This window comes from Ochlerotatus camptorhynchus, unplaced genomic scaffold, assembly GCF_037179485.1.
Source record: "Ochlerotatus camptorhynchus isolate MF236.1 unplaced genomic scaffold, CSIRO-AGI_Acam_v1.1 ptg000193l, whole genome shotgun sequence".
Lineage (NCBI taxonomy): Eukaryota > Metazoa > Arthropoda > Insecta > Diptera > Culicidae > Ochlerotatus > Ochlerotatus camptorhynchus.
This window is the reverse complement of record NW_027040683.1, coordinates 9,924,860-9,942,254: the sequence shown is the minus strand read 5'-3', so window position 1 is coordinate 9,942,254 and position 17,395 is coordinate 9,924,860. Positions and strand designations below refer to the sequence as shown.

General features: G+C 37.7%; 1 protein-coding gene across 3 annotated transcripts in view; it reads left to right on the top strand.

Moving 5' to 3' along the window:
- The window catches only part of sgg (shaggy), a 138,346-nt gene that overhangs the window by 13,469 nt on the left and 107,482 nt on the right, over nucleotides 1-17,395 (top strand). For 2 of the 3 annotated variants that reach the window (XM_065223597.1, XM_065223599.1), the window contains exon 2: nucleotides 10,569-11,504. In XM_065223597.1, coding sequence (XP_065079669.1) covers nucleotides 10,604-11,504 — 901 coding nt within the window. In that variant the 5' untranslated portion in view covers nucleotides 10,569-10,603. Of the gene's footprint in view, nucleotides 1-10,381; nucleotides 11,505-17,395 lie in introns of those variants that run through there. The other variant, XM_065223598.1, reaches the window with a different exon arrangement.

Genomic DNA, 17,395 nt, shown 5'->3' with positions numbered 1-17,395 from the left:
GTATTGGAAGAGTAAATATCAACTAAAACTTTCCACTTCGTGCACTTTTTTTTGCTTCGTTCATAGCAAGCTGGATTACACAATTTAGGGGGTTGTGTCTCTCACTGAGTTCAATTTTCTGTATGTAAAGAATTTTTTAAACTAGTCTGGAATGTTTGGGTGTAAGCAACAATGTACTTCGATTGTAACGGTCCCTTTTGGCTATCATCGTGACATGTACCAGTAGTAATGGATCAGTGAATTTCAACATTATGAACAAATCTAGTCCATGTGAATTACTAGGTAAGAATAGTTCTGAGACCATTTTAAAATTTCTATGGGGAGTTTGAAGGTGGTTTTTTCGGTACAATTTTGGAAGTATACACGGGAGCAAATCCAATCACCAAAACGAGAAAAAATACTCATGATTTCATGAACATAGCGTGTATTCATGTTATGAAAATACACCATGAATAATATTCATGATACCATGAGCTATTTTTGCGTAACGCTGTAACGATTCCCGTATAAGAGCTACCTATATAGTGCATTTTATGAACACGGTTTGCCAGGTACGTGTAACGCTTGTAGCGGACATGATTCCGCTGCTTTATGAAATCATGAATTTCCATCATAAAATTGTCGATCATTGTTATGATTTCATGGCATGGAACGTTTTTTCATTTCATGATTTTTAATTCATGAAAATGGAATCGGATTTCTTCCCGTGTATTCTGGAGAGGTTTAGAAAGAGATTTACGAGAATTGGGAAGATAATCAAGATAATGGTACAGGGTGTCCATCCAACCGGGAATTTGGAGTTGCCGGGAAAAAATCGGGAAACATCCGGGAAAACCCAAATCACACCGCGAAAGATCATAAAAGTAACAATTTTGTTTTTATCATAGTCTTGTAGGCCATAATTTGGTCTTGAAGAATCATTTAAACCTTTATAAAACTTGCAATGTCACTTGGAATTAATCAATTTTATATTATATACAAACAATATGTTAAAGTATCAAAAATTCCCAAAATTACAAAAACTCGCAATCTGTTCGCGCAACGGTGATTTTACCATTATTCCTACTAACATAGCTTGCAGAGTATTTTTTTAGAATTTCTGTTGGTGTCATTTGAAGAAAAATGTTTGAATTCTTTTGCTGCAATTTTTCGAGTGAAGAAATCTAGTATAAAGTCTGAGCAAGACATATCTTGTTACGAAGCTACTTGAATATAAAAAGCAGATTCATGCCAATAAATAAATGTCCGATCTCAAACTCCTTACATGCACCATCATGCTTGGCATGCAAATGTTTGACACCGGACACAATCAACGAGCTAAGATGATTGGTCCAGAGATAAATTAAAAATAATTTCTGCACTTTGTGCTAACCAGCTATTTAGGACATCGTAGAATACCTAGGTTAGTCTGTAAAACATAAAGATCTGACTCCATACCTCACCATACCCCATGTCGCGCCAAAGACAAAGTACTTAATTATCTTAGAGATAAAGGGTGATACGGTCAAAATTTGGTCAAGGGAAAACGCGTGTAAATCGGTGAAATCGTTTATTTAAAAAATCAAATTAAATTTCTTTTTCAAGTTCAATTAGTATAAAATTCAGGAAAAATATTCAGTTAGGCTTCCGCTTTTCCAAATCCGAATTGCCGGGCCTTACGCTTGACCCCTGCCATCAGATTTTGTACAGCCACCTTGTCCACCTTCTTCGCCGCAGAAAGCCAGTTTGCCTTGAACTGCTGCTCGCCCTTAGCAGTTTTTTTGGTCTTCTTTAGGTTCCGCTTGACAATAGCCCAGTATTTCTCAATTGGGCGGAGCTCTGGCGTGTTGGGAGGGTTCTTGTCCTTGGGAACCACCTGCACGTTGTTGGCGGCGTACCACTCCATGGCCTTTTTACCGTAATGGCAAGATGCCAAATCCGGCCAAAACAGTACGGAACAACCGTGTTTCTTCAGGAAAGGCAGCAGACGTTTATTCAAACACTCTTTCACGTAAATTTCTTGGTTGACAGTCCCGGAAGCTATGAAAATGCTGCTTTTCAAGCCACAGGTACAGATGGCTTGCCAAACCAGATATTTCTTTGCGAACTTTGACAGTTTCATGTGCTTGAAAACATCTGCTACCTTTCCCCTTCCTTTTGCCGTATAAAACTCCTGTCCCGGAAGCTGCTTGTAGTCGGCTTTGACGTAGGTTTCGTCGTCCATTACCACGCAGTCAAACTTCGTCAGCATCGTCGTGTACAGCCTCCGGGATCGCGCTTTGGCCGTCGTATTTTGTTTATCATCGCGATTTGGAGTCACTACCTTCTTGTAAGTCGATAGTCCGGCTCGTTTTTTGGCTCGATGCACGGTTGTAGACGATACACCCAGCTTATTTGCGGCATCTCGGAGAGAAAGGTTAGGGTTTCGCTTGAAACTACCGGCAACTCTCTTTGTCGTCTCAGCGGCTTCCGGTTTTCGATTTCCCCCCGATCCAGACTTCCTGGCTGTCGACAAACGTTCCCCAAACACTTTAATTACATTTGTAACTGTTGATTTGGCAACTTTTAGCGATTTTGCCAACTTTGCGTGCGAGTAGCTCGGATTTTCGCGATGCGCGAGCAAAATTTTGATACGCTGCTCTTCTTGCTTGGACGGCATTTTCACAACTGAAGAGTGAATTCCAAAATCAAAATAGGAGCAACATTCTACACACACACACCTTCAAAATGAGGGGTGTTAAGGTTTTTTAAATGCAAAATTGAAAGAAATACGTCAAGTTGATATTGACCAAATTTTGACCGTATCACCCTTTAATTCATCCAGCTCAAACCTTTCTAGGGGTAATCATCATTATCATGAGTTCAAATTTAAGTGACAAATGATCCAAGAGTTTTAAAGTGACTATATTAAAAAAATAACGATCTGAACTTCAGGCATTTTGGAAAACCAAATAATCAAAATCAATGATATTATGGGGCCTTCTGATGGTTTACCATAGAATGGTAAATTAAGAATTAAGTCGAATCATCGTATGCCTTGTTGAGTCTGCAGAACTTCAAGAACAGATATCCAGGATGATTTTGATAATCGAACAATGTTATTTTTAAACATAATTGATAATTTTAAATTATGTAATGAACGGAGACTCAAAATGCTCAAAAGTGAAAATCGGACAAGATTTCGATTAACCTGTAAAATATCTCCAAGACAATAATGAAAATGAAAAGGTTAAATATGTTGGTAACACATTTTTGTATCCCACAAAATGTTGTTTGACTTATAGATCTTTAAGATCTAAACTCCTGGAAGATTAAAAGAAAATAATACTGCCTTTCTCCTGTTCAGGTACCATTAATACATGATTTTTCCGACTTAACAAACCAACATTTAGGCTTATTTTTGCGAGATTCTTTTATTTTATACGAATTTATGATTCCATGAAATTTTGGAGATCTAGGGGAAATTACGGCTTCGGCATGACAGACTATTTTCGGCAACTCAAATTGAAACACTATTTTCACTGGATTTTCTTACGAAAACACTTCGCTGAATGCATGCAAACGATTCTTTATGCTTTCAGCTTCAATTTGACTATATTTTTATCACTGAGAAAAAGCAATCTAGCAAGGTTTTCTTGAAATGAAACACACGCACTACAAATTGTAGATGATTTCGAGTTGCCAATAATAGAACAGCAGATTTACATGCAGTTCAAATGGAACGGTTGCCGAAGAAAAACTGATTGCCGACAATACTCGCTCTCACGAGAGAAGATTGGAGCTTTGTAAAAGCGTTTCAAAACAGTTTTTGACAATTCTTTTGACTGAAATTGTTAGAGCAGCTGGCAGCGAAAGATTGTAAACAAATAAATACTGCATATGTGTGCGTTCCATAGAGAAAAAGGCTATAGACAGAAGGTCGCTGCTTAGGTTGCCGAGAATACGTAAATTCCCCTAGATCATCATCCCATTAATGCAAATCTTTTGAATGGACACCCTGATGGTACCTTTAAATGTGGTTCAGGACAGGTAGGAATGGATATTGAGGAGACTAGAGGACTTATTTGGAAATACCAATCCTTGAAGATGATTCTGATAAAGTATACTGTAGAGCACGTAAGGGTTCAAGCAGTGCCGTATTTAAAGTAGGGCAATGGTGGGCTTAAGTCAGTGCCCCTCAAATTTGGAGAGGGGAGCCACAGTGATGGCATAATCATTAGCAAATTGATATTTTTCTCGTGCGCTCTCAATATCACGCGTGACATTGGAGCAACATATCATGTTCGAATTGATTTAACAAGCTCCTTTGAAACTGAGAGTTGAATCGACGCAAAAATGATTCTGTTGCACCTCGTTTTCTTAAAAAGAGATGGTATAATAATGCTATCTCTTTTTCTCTTCACTGATGGCAGTTTCGGTTGCGTTCGGGTGTAAAGCAAAAATCATGAAATTCAATCTCACCACAGTTTGGTGAGATTTGCAGCTGATGAGTTTTGTTAGCTTGATATGCTGAGCTGCGATATGTGAGATTTGTTTTTTTTTTATATTTTTCCAACACTGATTATGTAGGGGAAATGGATGTAATGTCGGCCTAAATGCCCCTAATTTGGGCCCATACATAAATTCAGCATTCGATTAAATTTTCAATAGTGACCAAAAATATCCATAAGTACCTTCCCAATGACGAGCTCATCTAGATAAAATTGATAAATAGCAGATTTTTAGCGATGGGCCCCGTCTTATATCCATAGGCCAGTATTAGAGATATTGGATTGCGACTCTTTAGGGTTGGAAAAGCAGTTGGAAGAAGACCTACCGAGTGAATTAAAATAATATATTGGTAATCGATTTCTTACAGTTCTTGAAACCCACGTTGGTGATGTTAGAGATCTGCATTTAAAAGCTGTTAGTTAGCCTGAATTGTAAACCAGAAGTAGATGAGTTGTAATGCCGATTTATTCCGTTTTGTCTTAATTTGGGTTCAACTTGAAAAAACGGAGTTTAACTTTTTCATCGATCGTTGAAAAAATGGCTTTCAACATTTTCAAAATAGTCTCAAAAGCTACATTTATGATGAGCTATCACAACATTGCTCAAATTAATAATGAAGGTCGTGAAACATGTTTTGGGAATGTCAACAGCATACACATGTTGTTGAAAAGGATGACAACATTTGCAGTACAAAATAATTAATGAAATAAATATGCACTGAAATCGATTTTCCCAAATGTGAGAATTATCCTCAGGATATTTCATGCAATGATGATCACCAACTGCTCAGAATAGCAGTCAGTTTCAAAATTAAAATTATTGACAAGGATGAGGGATGTTGAATCAGACTTAATTTATTATTTATTTCGAAATATTGATGAAAATTATAATTTATTATTATAATTTTATACATTTCTTATTTTTAACTCAAAAAGCTCCTAAGAAATCCCTTGAAATTTCCTTCTGAATTTTCAGTAATTTTCTTAAGAATTTAATTTAAATTCTGCTCCACTTTTTTTCGAACCATCTTAAGATCTTCCTGCTATTTTTTCTGAATTTCCTTGATGTTTATTTCTGAATCTTCTTCAGAATTCTGTCGAAATTAGCCTCAGAACAATTTATATTTATAAATCTCTTTGAACACTCCTTGAAATTCTTAGGTATGCTCCTCACGATTCAAATACAAGTCTCTTTAGAATCACCTAGGAATTCAATTCAGAACTTCCTTTCTTTTCCAGATGCATCTTGGAATTCACCTCAGAATTTCATAGGACTATTTTGATTGCAAATTATCTTGGAATTGTACACAGAGCTTCTTTATATATTTTCCCAGGATTTTTCAGGAATCCTCAGCGTTTCATTTTAATTAAGTTCCTTTATAATCCACGGCATTCTCAACAGAATTCTATAGACAATCTTTAAATTGTTCGATTCCTGACACTTCTTCAAGTTCCAAAGTCTTGAAATAATTTCTGGGTGAAACCTGGGATCTAAGAATATTTCCTCAGTCTCATATTGATTTTTGTCTAAATCACGAAGATTTTTATAATGCACAATCCTTGTATCAATTTTGGTATTATGAGGCTTCTGTATGCTATTATTTAGACATGCATTTGTTTTTTTTTACAAATTCCAGGATCTTGAAAGTGTTTCGAAGTCCTTGGTCCGAAATAATTTCCCATCCTCTAGATCTCTACAATATTTTGTTGTCGTGAAATCTTAATTGTATGTGCCCAGGATTTAAAAGAAAAATAATAGTTCGAATTAGAGGAAATGGCTCTAATGTTGGCCTATCGATCTAAGATTGGGCCCATCGCTAAAAATCTGCTAATTATCAATTATATCTAGATGAACGCGTCATTTGGACGGTACTTATATTTTGGTCGCTATTGACAATTTAGTCGATGCTGAATTTATGTATGGGCCCAAACTAGGGGCATTTAGGCCGACATTACATCCATTTCCTCTATATTAGTTTTCGAAAATACTTAAATATTTTCGTTGATATTTAGAAACATTTGATTTTTTTACTATAGAGATTTTAAACTTAAGAGTTCATTTGATAATATTTTCTAATGTATCTTAAGTTTTCTTGCGCCTTGATTCCAATATCATAGCTTTTTACTTCGACAACTTGTCCAAGCCAAAGATTTCGAAAAATGGCGTAAGAAAATGTTCAAGCTCAAAATATTTGAAGCCCGGTTGCTTTAAAATTTGTTATAACATAAAAAAAAATGATGTCACAGAATCATGAGTTCTTAGAAAAGAATTATAGTATATATTTTTCCAAACTTGCAATCCGGAATCAAAAAATTTCCATGACCAGATTAAAAAAAATCTTTGTTCAAGATCATAAAATGTTTTGCTTTCAGAAGCATTTGAACGTTTCAAGGACTGTGAGCTAAATATTCAAAATATTGAGAGAAAAAACCCTCATGACCGCACCAACTTTCTTAATTTGTTTATCTTTGATATCTCCCAGTCTCAGTATTAAAACATGAATGGTCCAAAATCTCTAAAATTTATCCCGAAATCATAAAATGTCTTTTCAAGATCGAGATTTTTAGTCCTAGACGCATGCAACATTTTCAATGCCCGTGATCTTTTCACCATGGAAAATTTTCCTCGTTCCAGAATAATTTGATTTTTTACAGACTACGATCATGAAAAACGTGTTGTTCCCAGAAGTACAGAAGTTTCTTTATCATATGTCTTTAACATTTATTGGTCTTAAAATTGCCAATACTTGTCTAAGTCCGGCAACTTGAAAATGAACTTAAAATCATCTTAGTAAATTGTTTGTTTTCAAAACAGCGTGGTAGAAAAATGAGTGCATCATAGTGAGGAAATGGAAGTTTGAATTGGACCGTATTCTTGCTTATTCAATTACTGATTTTTCGAAAACAAATTATCCTTAAACCACTTGCTTTATTTTAAAGAAGCATCAAAATTGCTCATGATTGGTTTCAGGGTTGGAAATCGCCTCGGAGTGTTTGCAGAGGAACTTTTCACATGCATCGCACAGTACTCGGCAAAGAGAGTGTGGTTCTCCAATTTGCTTCGCACTCTTTTCAAACTTATCTTTGTGGAAGAAAACCACACAAAGAGTAGAGCAGGGAACAAATGGAATACGGGGGCTAAACTTTGCGTTTTCGTTATTCCTGTGTGTGTGTTCATGTGTTTCTTTTCTTCTCCGCTGCTTTACAATTACAAAAACTAGCAAATTTTGAGATTGACTGTAGAATAGAGCGCTGCTTCGTCGTAATCGTCCATTTCCGTTCTATCGAGCAGAAAACATCAATTTAATCAATGATTTCACCGTGCACAAATCAGTAATACGTTTGTACCGATACGTTAGTTCACAAGCTACAACACAAAGCCTATTACAGCGTATTGTGTGAATATTTACACTAAATGTTCTCAGAACAAAAGAAGCGCTCCTAGCGAACTCGCTTTTTCTACCTTCATCCGTAGAACGAAGAAAATCCAATGGCGTTTTAATGCGTTTGGACGGAATTGAAACTCGTAGGACGAATTTGGAATCAAGAAGCAGTGTTAGATTTTTAACAATATCTGAACAATGTGTGGCTCTTTATCAAATTTAACGATACTTATGGAAAGGGGAATACATTTAGAAGTCATCTTTGATAGAAACATTTAATTTATTGTTAAAACCCGTTCAAGAAAGAGAGGTAAAGTGCGGGCTGTGCTTAGTAGGACGGAAATTACATCAAAGCCCTTATTTAACTTTGTGGATTTCAGAGAATCAGTGCACCGCGCGCATTTAGTGAATTTTGGTTTTATAAGGGTTCTGTAGGCGATGATATTTTTCCGCTCTCATTCGCTCTCACTATCACGTGTGATATTGGAACAAAATATCATGCTTGATATTGATTTTACAAGGTTCTTTTATATTGGGAGAATATTCACAACGTGCACGTTAACTCGGCACAAAAATGATTCCGTTGCATATCGTTTGCTTGGAAAGAGAAAGTATAGTTTGCAATCTCTTTTTACTCTTCACCGATGGGGCAGACACGAAGCTACTGTTGCCAGCAGTGACGGTAGTTTCGGGTCGCGGTCGGATGTAAAACAAAAATCATGAAACTCATCATTTGTTCTTGAGCTTGATATTCGTAGCTACGATATTCGAGCTAGTAATATCATCCGCTGCGACTTGTTTGTTGATTTTTGTCTACGAAAATCAAGCGTGATCCTGGACATTGGATTTTTTTTCTCATCACTGATACCATGATACAGACTTGAAGATTGCTTTACAACTTCTATAAAACTTGCAATGTTCCTTGGGAAGAGAACCATGGTGTGAATTTTGGTCACTATTTTTGTTATTTTAGTCACTAAAGTCACTACTATTATGTCACATACCCACTACCAGCCCTTTGCAATCGTTGTCATATGAAGCTCCTAATTAATAACTGTAGAAGTGCAGCTTCTAGAACACTAAGTTGAGAGCTGGAACAACTCGCTACTGAAGCGTAAAAAGCCTAGAAGATGAAGAAGGAGAAGGGCAAATTTTCAATTATTTGACGTTGAAATCTTTCAAATCCTTCATTCTGCATACGCCCGCATTTATGCCGAATTTGAAACTATGAAAAAATCAATTTCAGAACCAATCACGATCCCAGAACCTTCGGATCCAGAGCCCAACTTAAATCTACTAAATTATTTAAGCCATATCAATGCTTGAGTGTGGAACAGCTTTATACAAAAAAACGTAATCTATTTCCGGTTAGCATTGTGGATCACGTTTGGTAGTCTATCGATTTCAAATATAGTAATGACCCGATTTCGTGAGCCTTTCCCCTTATCAGACATTTAACTTTCAATCATTTCACATAACCGTAATTCCAAACCTTTCTCATTCATCTTCAAGATGGAGTTTAAGGTATACTTTGGTGCAGTAAGGACGCTGAAAAAGCTTATGGGTTTCGTAGAACTTTAGAAAAAAATATCAAAAAAGAGAGCTGGCAAAATCCGCTAATTACTGCATTGCATTTTTCTTATAAACTTACGAAATTTTGCCGAACAGACTGGTTAAATTTTTGCATCGTGAATTTTTCTTTTGCGTGTGCAGAACTAAAAGAAATCTACCCTTACCATAATTTTCCTCAAATTAGTAGGACGGTTCGAAACTTTAAAATTCTTTAATCGTCAGTTCAAAGCCAGCTTGCAAATTTTAACAACCACTGAATACCTCCCTCACATTCCACCGGAATGGAAGATCGCAAAAGAATCGCCTCAATATATAATGAAAACAGAGAGAAAGGAATGTACATAAGACATAACTCAGTGGCCAGCCAAACAAACGGTTCGGCGCTGCACGTTATTGACCAGAAAGGTTCCATGCCAGGTCAGTAATAGTAAGTAGCCACGGCGAACTACCGAAAAAAAAAGAGAAGATAACCATCAATCAACCGTCCCAAAAAAGAGATTTGTTATTGCGTTTGATCGTTGCTAAAAATAGCATCCATTAAAATCTAGCCCAGGTTCCCGACCCCTCTATGACGGCCACCTCCGTAAGTAAGAGATCTTGCTCTTAGGTTCCTCTGCACCTATATCTCTCTCTCTATCTCCCTCTCACTTTGTGTCTCTCTCCCTTTGTTGTGGTAAGTCCGTTCGTAAACATCTCGTAGTGTCGTGGACGTTGCATCAAAGCATACCAGGATTAGTCGTAAGTGAGAAGTTGCACGGCGCAATACACCACTTTGGAAGTTGCTGCTTTCGCGCGCGCGTGCGGACAACGCCCATTATCGGATCAATTCACATGCGAAAAATAAACATAACGAACTCTCACACGCTAATTGTCTGTGCGCGGCTCGGCAGTGATAAGGCTTGAATGTTTCAAAGTGACACATAGACGGCGAGCATCTTTCTCAGGAGGAAGACGACGGTGGCGTGTGCGTCTGCTCGTACTAAGGAGAGGGATTGCGGTGATAATCGATTGCTCTTCGTGTGACCGCTGTAGTATGCGGCAGAGACGCCGTCGAGAGTGTTGTCATATTCGTCTGTAACTGTGCTAATTAGAGCTTGTTGTTTTCTTCTCCTCTGTGGAATTCCTACACAAATCCACACAACAGAATACGGAGATAGCGTCCGTCAAGATTCGGGCACAATGAAGCAGATCAATCTGGAGGACACTCCATTGACGATGGCAGCGATCGTGCGTCGTCGGGCAGAGGCCATCAAGCACAACAGCGAGTGCGAAACGGACGACCAGCGACACAATCAAACGTTTCCGCCACTCGGTACGGGTACCATCGCGGCATCGGACTCGGGCGTGTTCATGTCTACCTCGGATATCGATCGGACGCACAGTGCTAGCACTAGCACGCAGCACCTGAGTGCCGTGGAGGAATACACGGAAGGTCAGGCTGCACCGACCAAGTCCAGTTACGTAATCGGTGAACAGGATGAAGGCGAAGACGACGGCGAGGAGGAGTTGGAGGAAGAGGAGGAGGAAGAGGATGTCATCGAACTGGATCAATCACACGAGAGCAAGACTGATAGCAAAATGAGCAAACGAACTTGCCAGAGTCTACCGGATGTGAACAATCCTCGGCCAAATGCTTTGAAAGCTATAGAAACCACCTGTGATAGTAGTAGTGATATACTAGTAGCACCTAAGAAGGATGAGATTGAGCTACGGTGTACGACGGAAGCTGCTGCACCGTGCGATACGGGAGGCCTGGCAGGTAACCAGGCTACGGCACCGGTCGGTCCGGTTTCCGGGTCTCAGCGGAAAACCGTCGATCCAAGCCTGCTCCAAGCGTTCTCCATCGATCCGAAGATGATCAACAAGTTTGACGGACTGGAGCATACGTTGTACTACATCGACGAGAACGGTAGCCCGAAGCTGCGGGATAAGTTCTCCGTTCAACAGCAGCTAGCGGACGAGAAGAAACGCCGCAAGAAGGCGAAAAAGCTGGAAAAGTACAGTTCGGACGGCGAAGACGACACGGCCCAGTGTACCTGCTTTAGCTTTAGTAGGCTGTCAAAAAAGTTCCGGGATATATGTAAGTACTCTCTGCACTCATAATTATCAGATTGTTTTCACTTGCTTTCCATTTACGAGAACATGAACACGGGAGACATCACTCTCACTTTCCACGCCTTAGTCGAGCGTGACCGACGACAGAAGATGCTAAACTGCCTTACTTAATTACCTATGTACAAAAGAAAGAAAACCTAACGAAGTGCAACTGTTTTCGCGCCTTGTTGATTGCCATGTGAGATGCCTGGGGTGGTCATGAAAGCACACAGTCAATAACGAGCAAAGTTTGTACGCGTTCGTATGTGCTGCCAAACTCAATTTCCCGGGAATCCCGGGATTCCAGCATAATAAAGTTGGCTCGTTCGGTATTTTGCTACGCTTTTCGTCGCAGTAGCGACGTTTTTCGCCAGTGAATTAACTTTGATGTTGGATGTGTCAGGCGTGGAAAAAACTGATAACCACAGTGCAAAATAAAATTAGAAATTTCCATAACATTACAATGAAATTACTGTTTCAGAGTGGTTCACTGAAGCTGTGGTAAATTACCGCATTTTAGAAAAGCTCCAATCGAAACATATAATTTCATCGCAGGAAAACACATACGTTATCAGCTTACACTTGACCCACAAATGATGATTCGACTGTCAAAGGCTTTCCAGGCTGAGATTCATGTCAAGAGATTAGTGGAAGTGCGATTGTGTGGTGACTTAATGTTGTTCAAACTACACGCAAAGGAAAAATGCCAGGTTTTAAAATAAATTTGCAATAGCTTCTTTCTCCTTCTTTCAAATATGAGTGCACAGCATATAAATTTTAATATTATATCCATGAGGATGAACTTCAATCATGTCGAAATATAGCCATCACAAATACAATGTTGTCTTCTTATTACTTATGATGTTTTCTGATTATATACTCATTCAATGTTTCATATTTCAAGAACTAAATTATTTGAGTTTCACGCATTTTTTTCCTACATTCATCGAGCAGTAGCCCCAAATCAAAACACTGATGTTCGGTCACAGGACTAAAAATAGTTCAAATATTGTAATTTCCGTTAAACATATTACTAACAAATTGACTCTAGGATCCTCAGTACTTAATTTGTTTAAAAAAAAAAAAATTTTAAAAACATTTAGGTATTACAGAATGTTATGCTGGAATGCCGTTTGGCAGGACCACTCTGAATTCGGTTCATCAATTTAAGAACGCTATCCGTTAGACTTCGTTCCAGCTCACTTTTCCCAGCGGATTACTTTACTACTTTGAAATATGACCGACATTTTCTCGATGAAATTTACGCTTTCTCGTTTTATGTCGGTGCTTGGCATGCGGTATAACTTGCAGGCGCAAAGCCACCATCCTGTGTTCTATTATTCAAACCCTGCCTGGCACCTACGCTGCGCTCACTATAACGCCCACTACCGCTTTAAGGGGGAAAACGAGCCAAGTGTCCCAGTCTATGGCTTTGGCCGACTTACAACACCGGAGAGCCAAGTGATTAATTTATTATTTATACGCGTCCTTACACTCTAGTACTGCCTCGTTACCGTGCGCTACAAGAGTAAGTTATTACACATTCCGCTCGTAAGAACGTACCGCCAGTACAGCGCTTCTCCAGCTATGGGTCGTGACCTACCGGTGGTCGCTGGAGCTTTGACATCCGTTTATCAAAATATTTTGGAAACTTCGTCCGGATTAACAATTATGATTAGATAATTGACCTTTTCCGATTTGCATGAAAGTTTGCATAATTGTTTGTTATGGGTAATGATTCACATTTTTGCTAAAATTCGGCTATTTTGGATCAGGTAAAATTTTCTAAACAGCGTCTTTGAAATTTTCCGAAAAGTTGTAGCACGGAAACCGCACTTCTGATCGAAATTACGTCTGAAACAAAGTTGTAAAGAATAATAATGTATTTCTAGAAACAATTTTGTGCATTTTCAGCCCAAAACACATGGACATGACTGTTTCCGATTTGAATGAAACTTTGCTCATATGTTGGATATTAACCAAGGTTGTATTTTTCATTTAAATATGAGTTTTTTGCCCGGAGTAACTTTTTAAAAAGCCTTGATAGCGGATAGATAATGTATTTTTTTTTCAAAAAATCATAACTAAAAAACAATTTAGGCCTGATAAAAATAACATTTGAGAAGAAGTTGTATGTATTCCAATGGCCTTTAATAAAAAAATATACTGAAAAAAAAGACAATAAATAAATTAATGAACAAATAATAATGAGTTGATGGGTTGATATGTAGGATCCAGGTGTGGGAGCTACCTCCCTTGCGTCGGTAGATTTGGTACTCAGTACAGAAAACAAAAAAAAAATGCTCGAGATTAACTCAGCGATAACTTTACCAAAAGTTATATGTCTTAATTTAAAAAAAAAATACAAAAGTTAGTGTTTGAATATCAATTAATTTGTGAGTCACCTTTTATGTTCAACAGTACCAAAAGAAGAGATTTACTAAGCACAAAAATATCACCGAAGGCACCAACCTACTAAATATTAAAACAATAGTATTAGAACCCTTTTTTCTATTTGTTCTAAAGCATATTTTGTGTGCAACTATTTTAATTCAAATGTCAATCGTTAAACGATACAACCTCTGGCTTCCCTTGGAATACTCTTCCGGCTTCCTGGACGTTTTTCTTTATATTTCCCCTTAGAAGTTTCTTTTGACATCGCTTGGATGTTTCTCCTACTTTTCCAGAAAACTTCTTTCAAAAACTATTGAAAGATTTTTTTTCAATTACTTAAAAAAATTGGAAAGTGCCCTCATTTTTTTCTGGTTTCTCCTGAAATTTTGTTCGTTTAAATTCGAAGAAAGAACTTCATCCTAAGTTTTCTACAATTTTTTATTCCTGGAAGATTTCTCCACAAAGCTTCTTCCAGCAATTCCCAGCACTCTTCCAGGTCCAGGTTGACACCTTTCCAGAAGATTAGTCAGGTTTCTACTAGACCTTTCTTCTAACTGCCCCAAAACCTTTCTGGCTTATGCTGGAAGATTCTTCCGGATTTATACTGAAGTATCCTTCCAACTATATCAGGAGGGTTCTTCTAGCTTCCGTTTTCGCCAGGAAATTTGTTCAGCTTCCCCTGGAATTTTCATTCGAGTGTTCCCCTGTAATTGTCTTCCGACTTCCCGAGAAATTGCAGCCGACCTTTCTCGAAAGTCTATCCACACTTCGCTCGGAATGTTCTTACAACTTCTTCTGGGACAGTCCTCCAAATCTCTCAAAAAGTGTGTGAGAACAAATTGTTTTTTTTTTTGGAAGTGTCTTCCGACTGTTCCCCGAAGTTCGTCCAGACTTTCCGTAGAAGTTTCTTTAAATTTTCCCCGAAAGTTTCTTCAGACTTACTCCAAAAGAACATTTGCTTTCTGCCTGCCTTCAAAGTTTTTTTCAGGTCAGCCAGCCCCGATGATTTTTTTTTCGATTTTTAGCGGGATTTTATATCATTAGTCACTATACTCACTTTTTCCCATCCCATATAGGGTGAGAAAAACATGTTTACATTGGGTACTTTGCACTAAGGAAGTCTACAGTAGTTATGACGAAATATGCATATCTGTCAAAAAATAATCAATTATAACCGGACAACTTCAAGGAATGTTAAAACAGCGGGAAACAAACATGGAATCGTTTTGAATTTCGAGGACAAATCGGGGAAAATAAACTTCCTTTTCTCGAAAATAAATTCTGCATCTTGGCAACTTTTCAAGGATATTGGTCTATGCTAGATTTTTAGAAGTCTTGAATGAATTATCTAGAAATATCAATGAAAATTCCAAAGGAAATTTGAAGTGAATATCAAAGGAATTCTACGGATGATATCAAAATGTTTCAGAGAAGAATGCCAAACTACACACTACGAAATTGTAAATTTAAGCGGAGGTGGAAAAATCGGCCTTGAGACTGACACATACGAGCTTCAGTCAATTTTTGGAAGAATTCCGAAATAATTGAGACATTGAGAGAAAAACGAGGGTTCTGAAAAGAATTCTATGACGATTGGATGAGGATTCTTGGTCTAACTTCTAATAAGTTTTGACGTAGGACTACGTATGTGAAACCAAAACTGGAACATGTAACAAAATTATGAAAGATTTTGAACGTTAATAACTCAGCTGCTCCTGGACCAATTTCAATAATGTTATCACCAATCGAATCACTATTGAAAAATGCACGAATGTGAAAATGTTGCTATGATAATTAAAAATATCACCAATTGCCTGCGAAAAGCGATTTCCCTAACACAGATTTCAAAGTTGAATTCCATCCGGTCTTATCAAACGGTGTGGTGAGTGGTGGTGTTCTCCGTTACACAACTAAAAGCTCCCCGCAAGTCGCTAGCTATCAAGGCTGACCTCAACTGCTGATCGGATTCAGTTCCAATCACCGTGTGTGGTGGTGTCCGGACGTCGGCATCAGCAGCAGCAGCAGCAGCAGTGCTCTCGGCACGTGGCGTTGAACATTGTTCTCCAGTACACAACGAAAGGCTGCCTGCAAGCTGCGAGCTGCAGCCCATGTGAGCATTCATAGAAGGAGGAAGAAGCCGCACCACTATTGATCGTAATCAGTGAGTCGCTGTGGGCCATCTATGTCAAGCGCGTCATACTGAAGAGTATTAACAGAAAGAATCCCGATTCCTACACAAAACGCAATCTCCTGCTGCAGTTAACAAATAAGATTTATTATATAAGACCACGTAGTCCTACGTCTTGTTGTTTTTAAAATAAGTTCTGATAAATTATTTAAGCAATTCCCGTGAACTCCAAAGGTCTCCAAACCAGGGCTGAAAAAATCACTAAAATTCATCAAAGTTCACTATGGGTGAAAAATTCATTTCATAGTGAATGCTGATGATTTTTTCATGATTTTTTCAACCCTGCTCCAAACTTAGCGAATAGTAAAGGAATTCTGGGCGATTTGTGAGGCCGATTCCAAGAGAATCCAAAAGAATTCGAATGAAATTTCAAGAAGAATTCCAATAGAATCAAAATTGAGCTGTGAGAAGAGTTTGAAGGATATTCTGAGATGGATTTTTTGTTGAGAATTCTGAAGAAATACCATTGAAACTCTAAAGAGAATACGAATTCAGGGTCTAAGATCATTCAGAACAGAAATTTAAGACACTTCTGATGTTAATTGCATGCGAATTCTAAGGAGACCTCAAGTAAATTAATGATTCTAAAAACGTTCTTGAGAAAATGCGATGCATTTCTGGCGAATAATCGAGGTTAACTTACCTAGATACATAGACATTTTTAAGATTTCGAACGCATAAACAAATTGTAGTTAACCCTATTTAACCTAGTGGCTTCATTGGTTTATACATTAGTTTAAATGTATGTCGCACCACCAGTAAAATTTACAAAACTCCAGAAAATCCCGAAATTGTTTAAAATTTATATTTTCTGGTCATCATCTAAAATGTAATCAAAAGAAAACTATTCAAATCGTTAGAAATTAGAGGAATTTATGAAATGTAATGTCAAGTTTCATGACAAAAAATGGAATTTATTTCAATATAAAACCAGATTTGAATTTCTAAGTTATCGTATTGATTATTTATAAGTCACTATTTGGTCACTATTTTCGCAATTTTAGTCACTAAAGACACTACACACTTGGAAATTATTACGAAACGATTACCGAACAATTCGGTAAATATATACCGAACAATAAACAGTTTCGGCTTGGCAGTCTGGCAATCACTCAATCAGAACAAATTAATTTTGTAATTTGTCCCTACGTTTCGGCTCTGATTAGGGCCTTCTTCAGGGGAAACTGAGGGGAATTTTATTTTTAGAATTAATTGTTTCACATTTAATAAATATTTTACACTCACAATTGTTTGATTTGTTCTTTGTCTAAATACTTTTTGAAGTCTAACGTCTG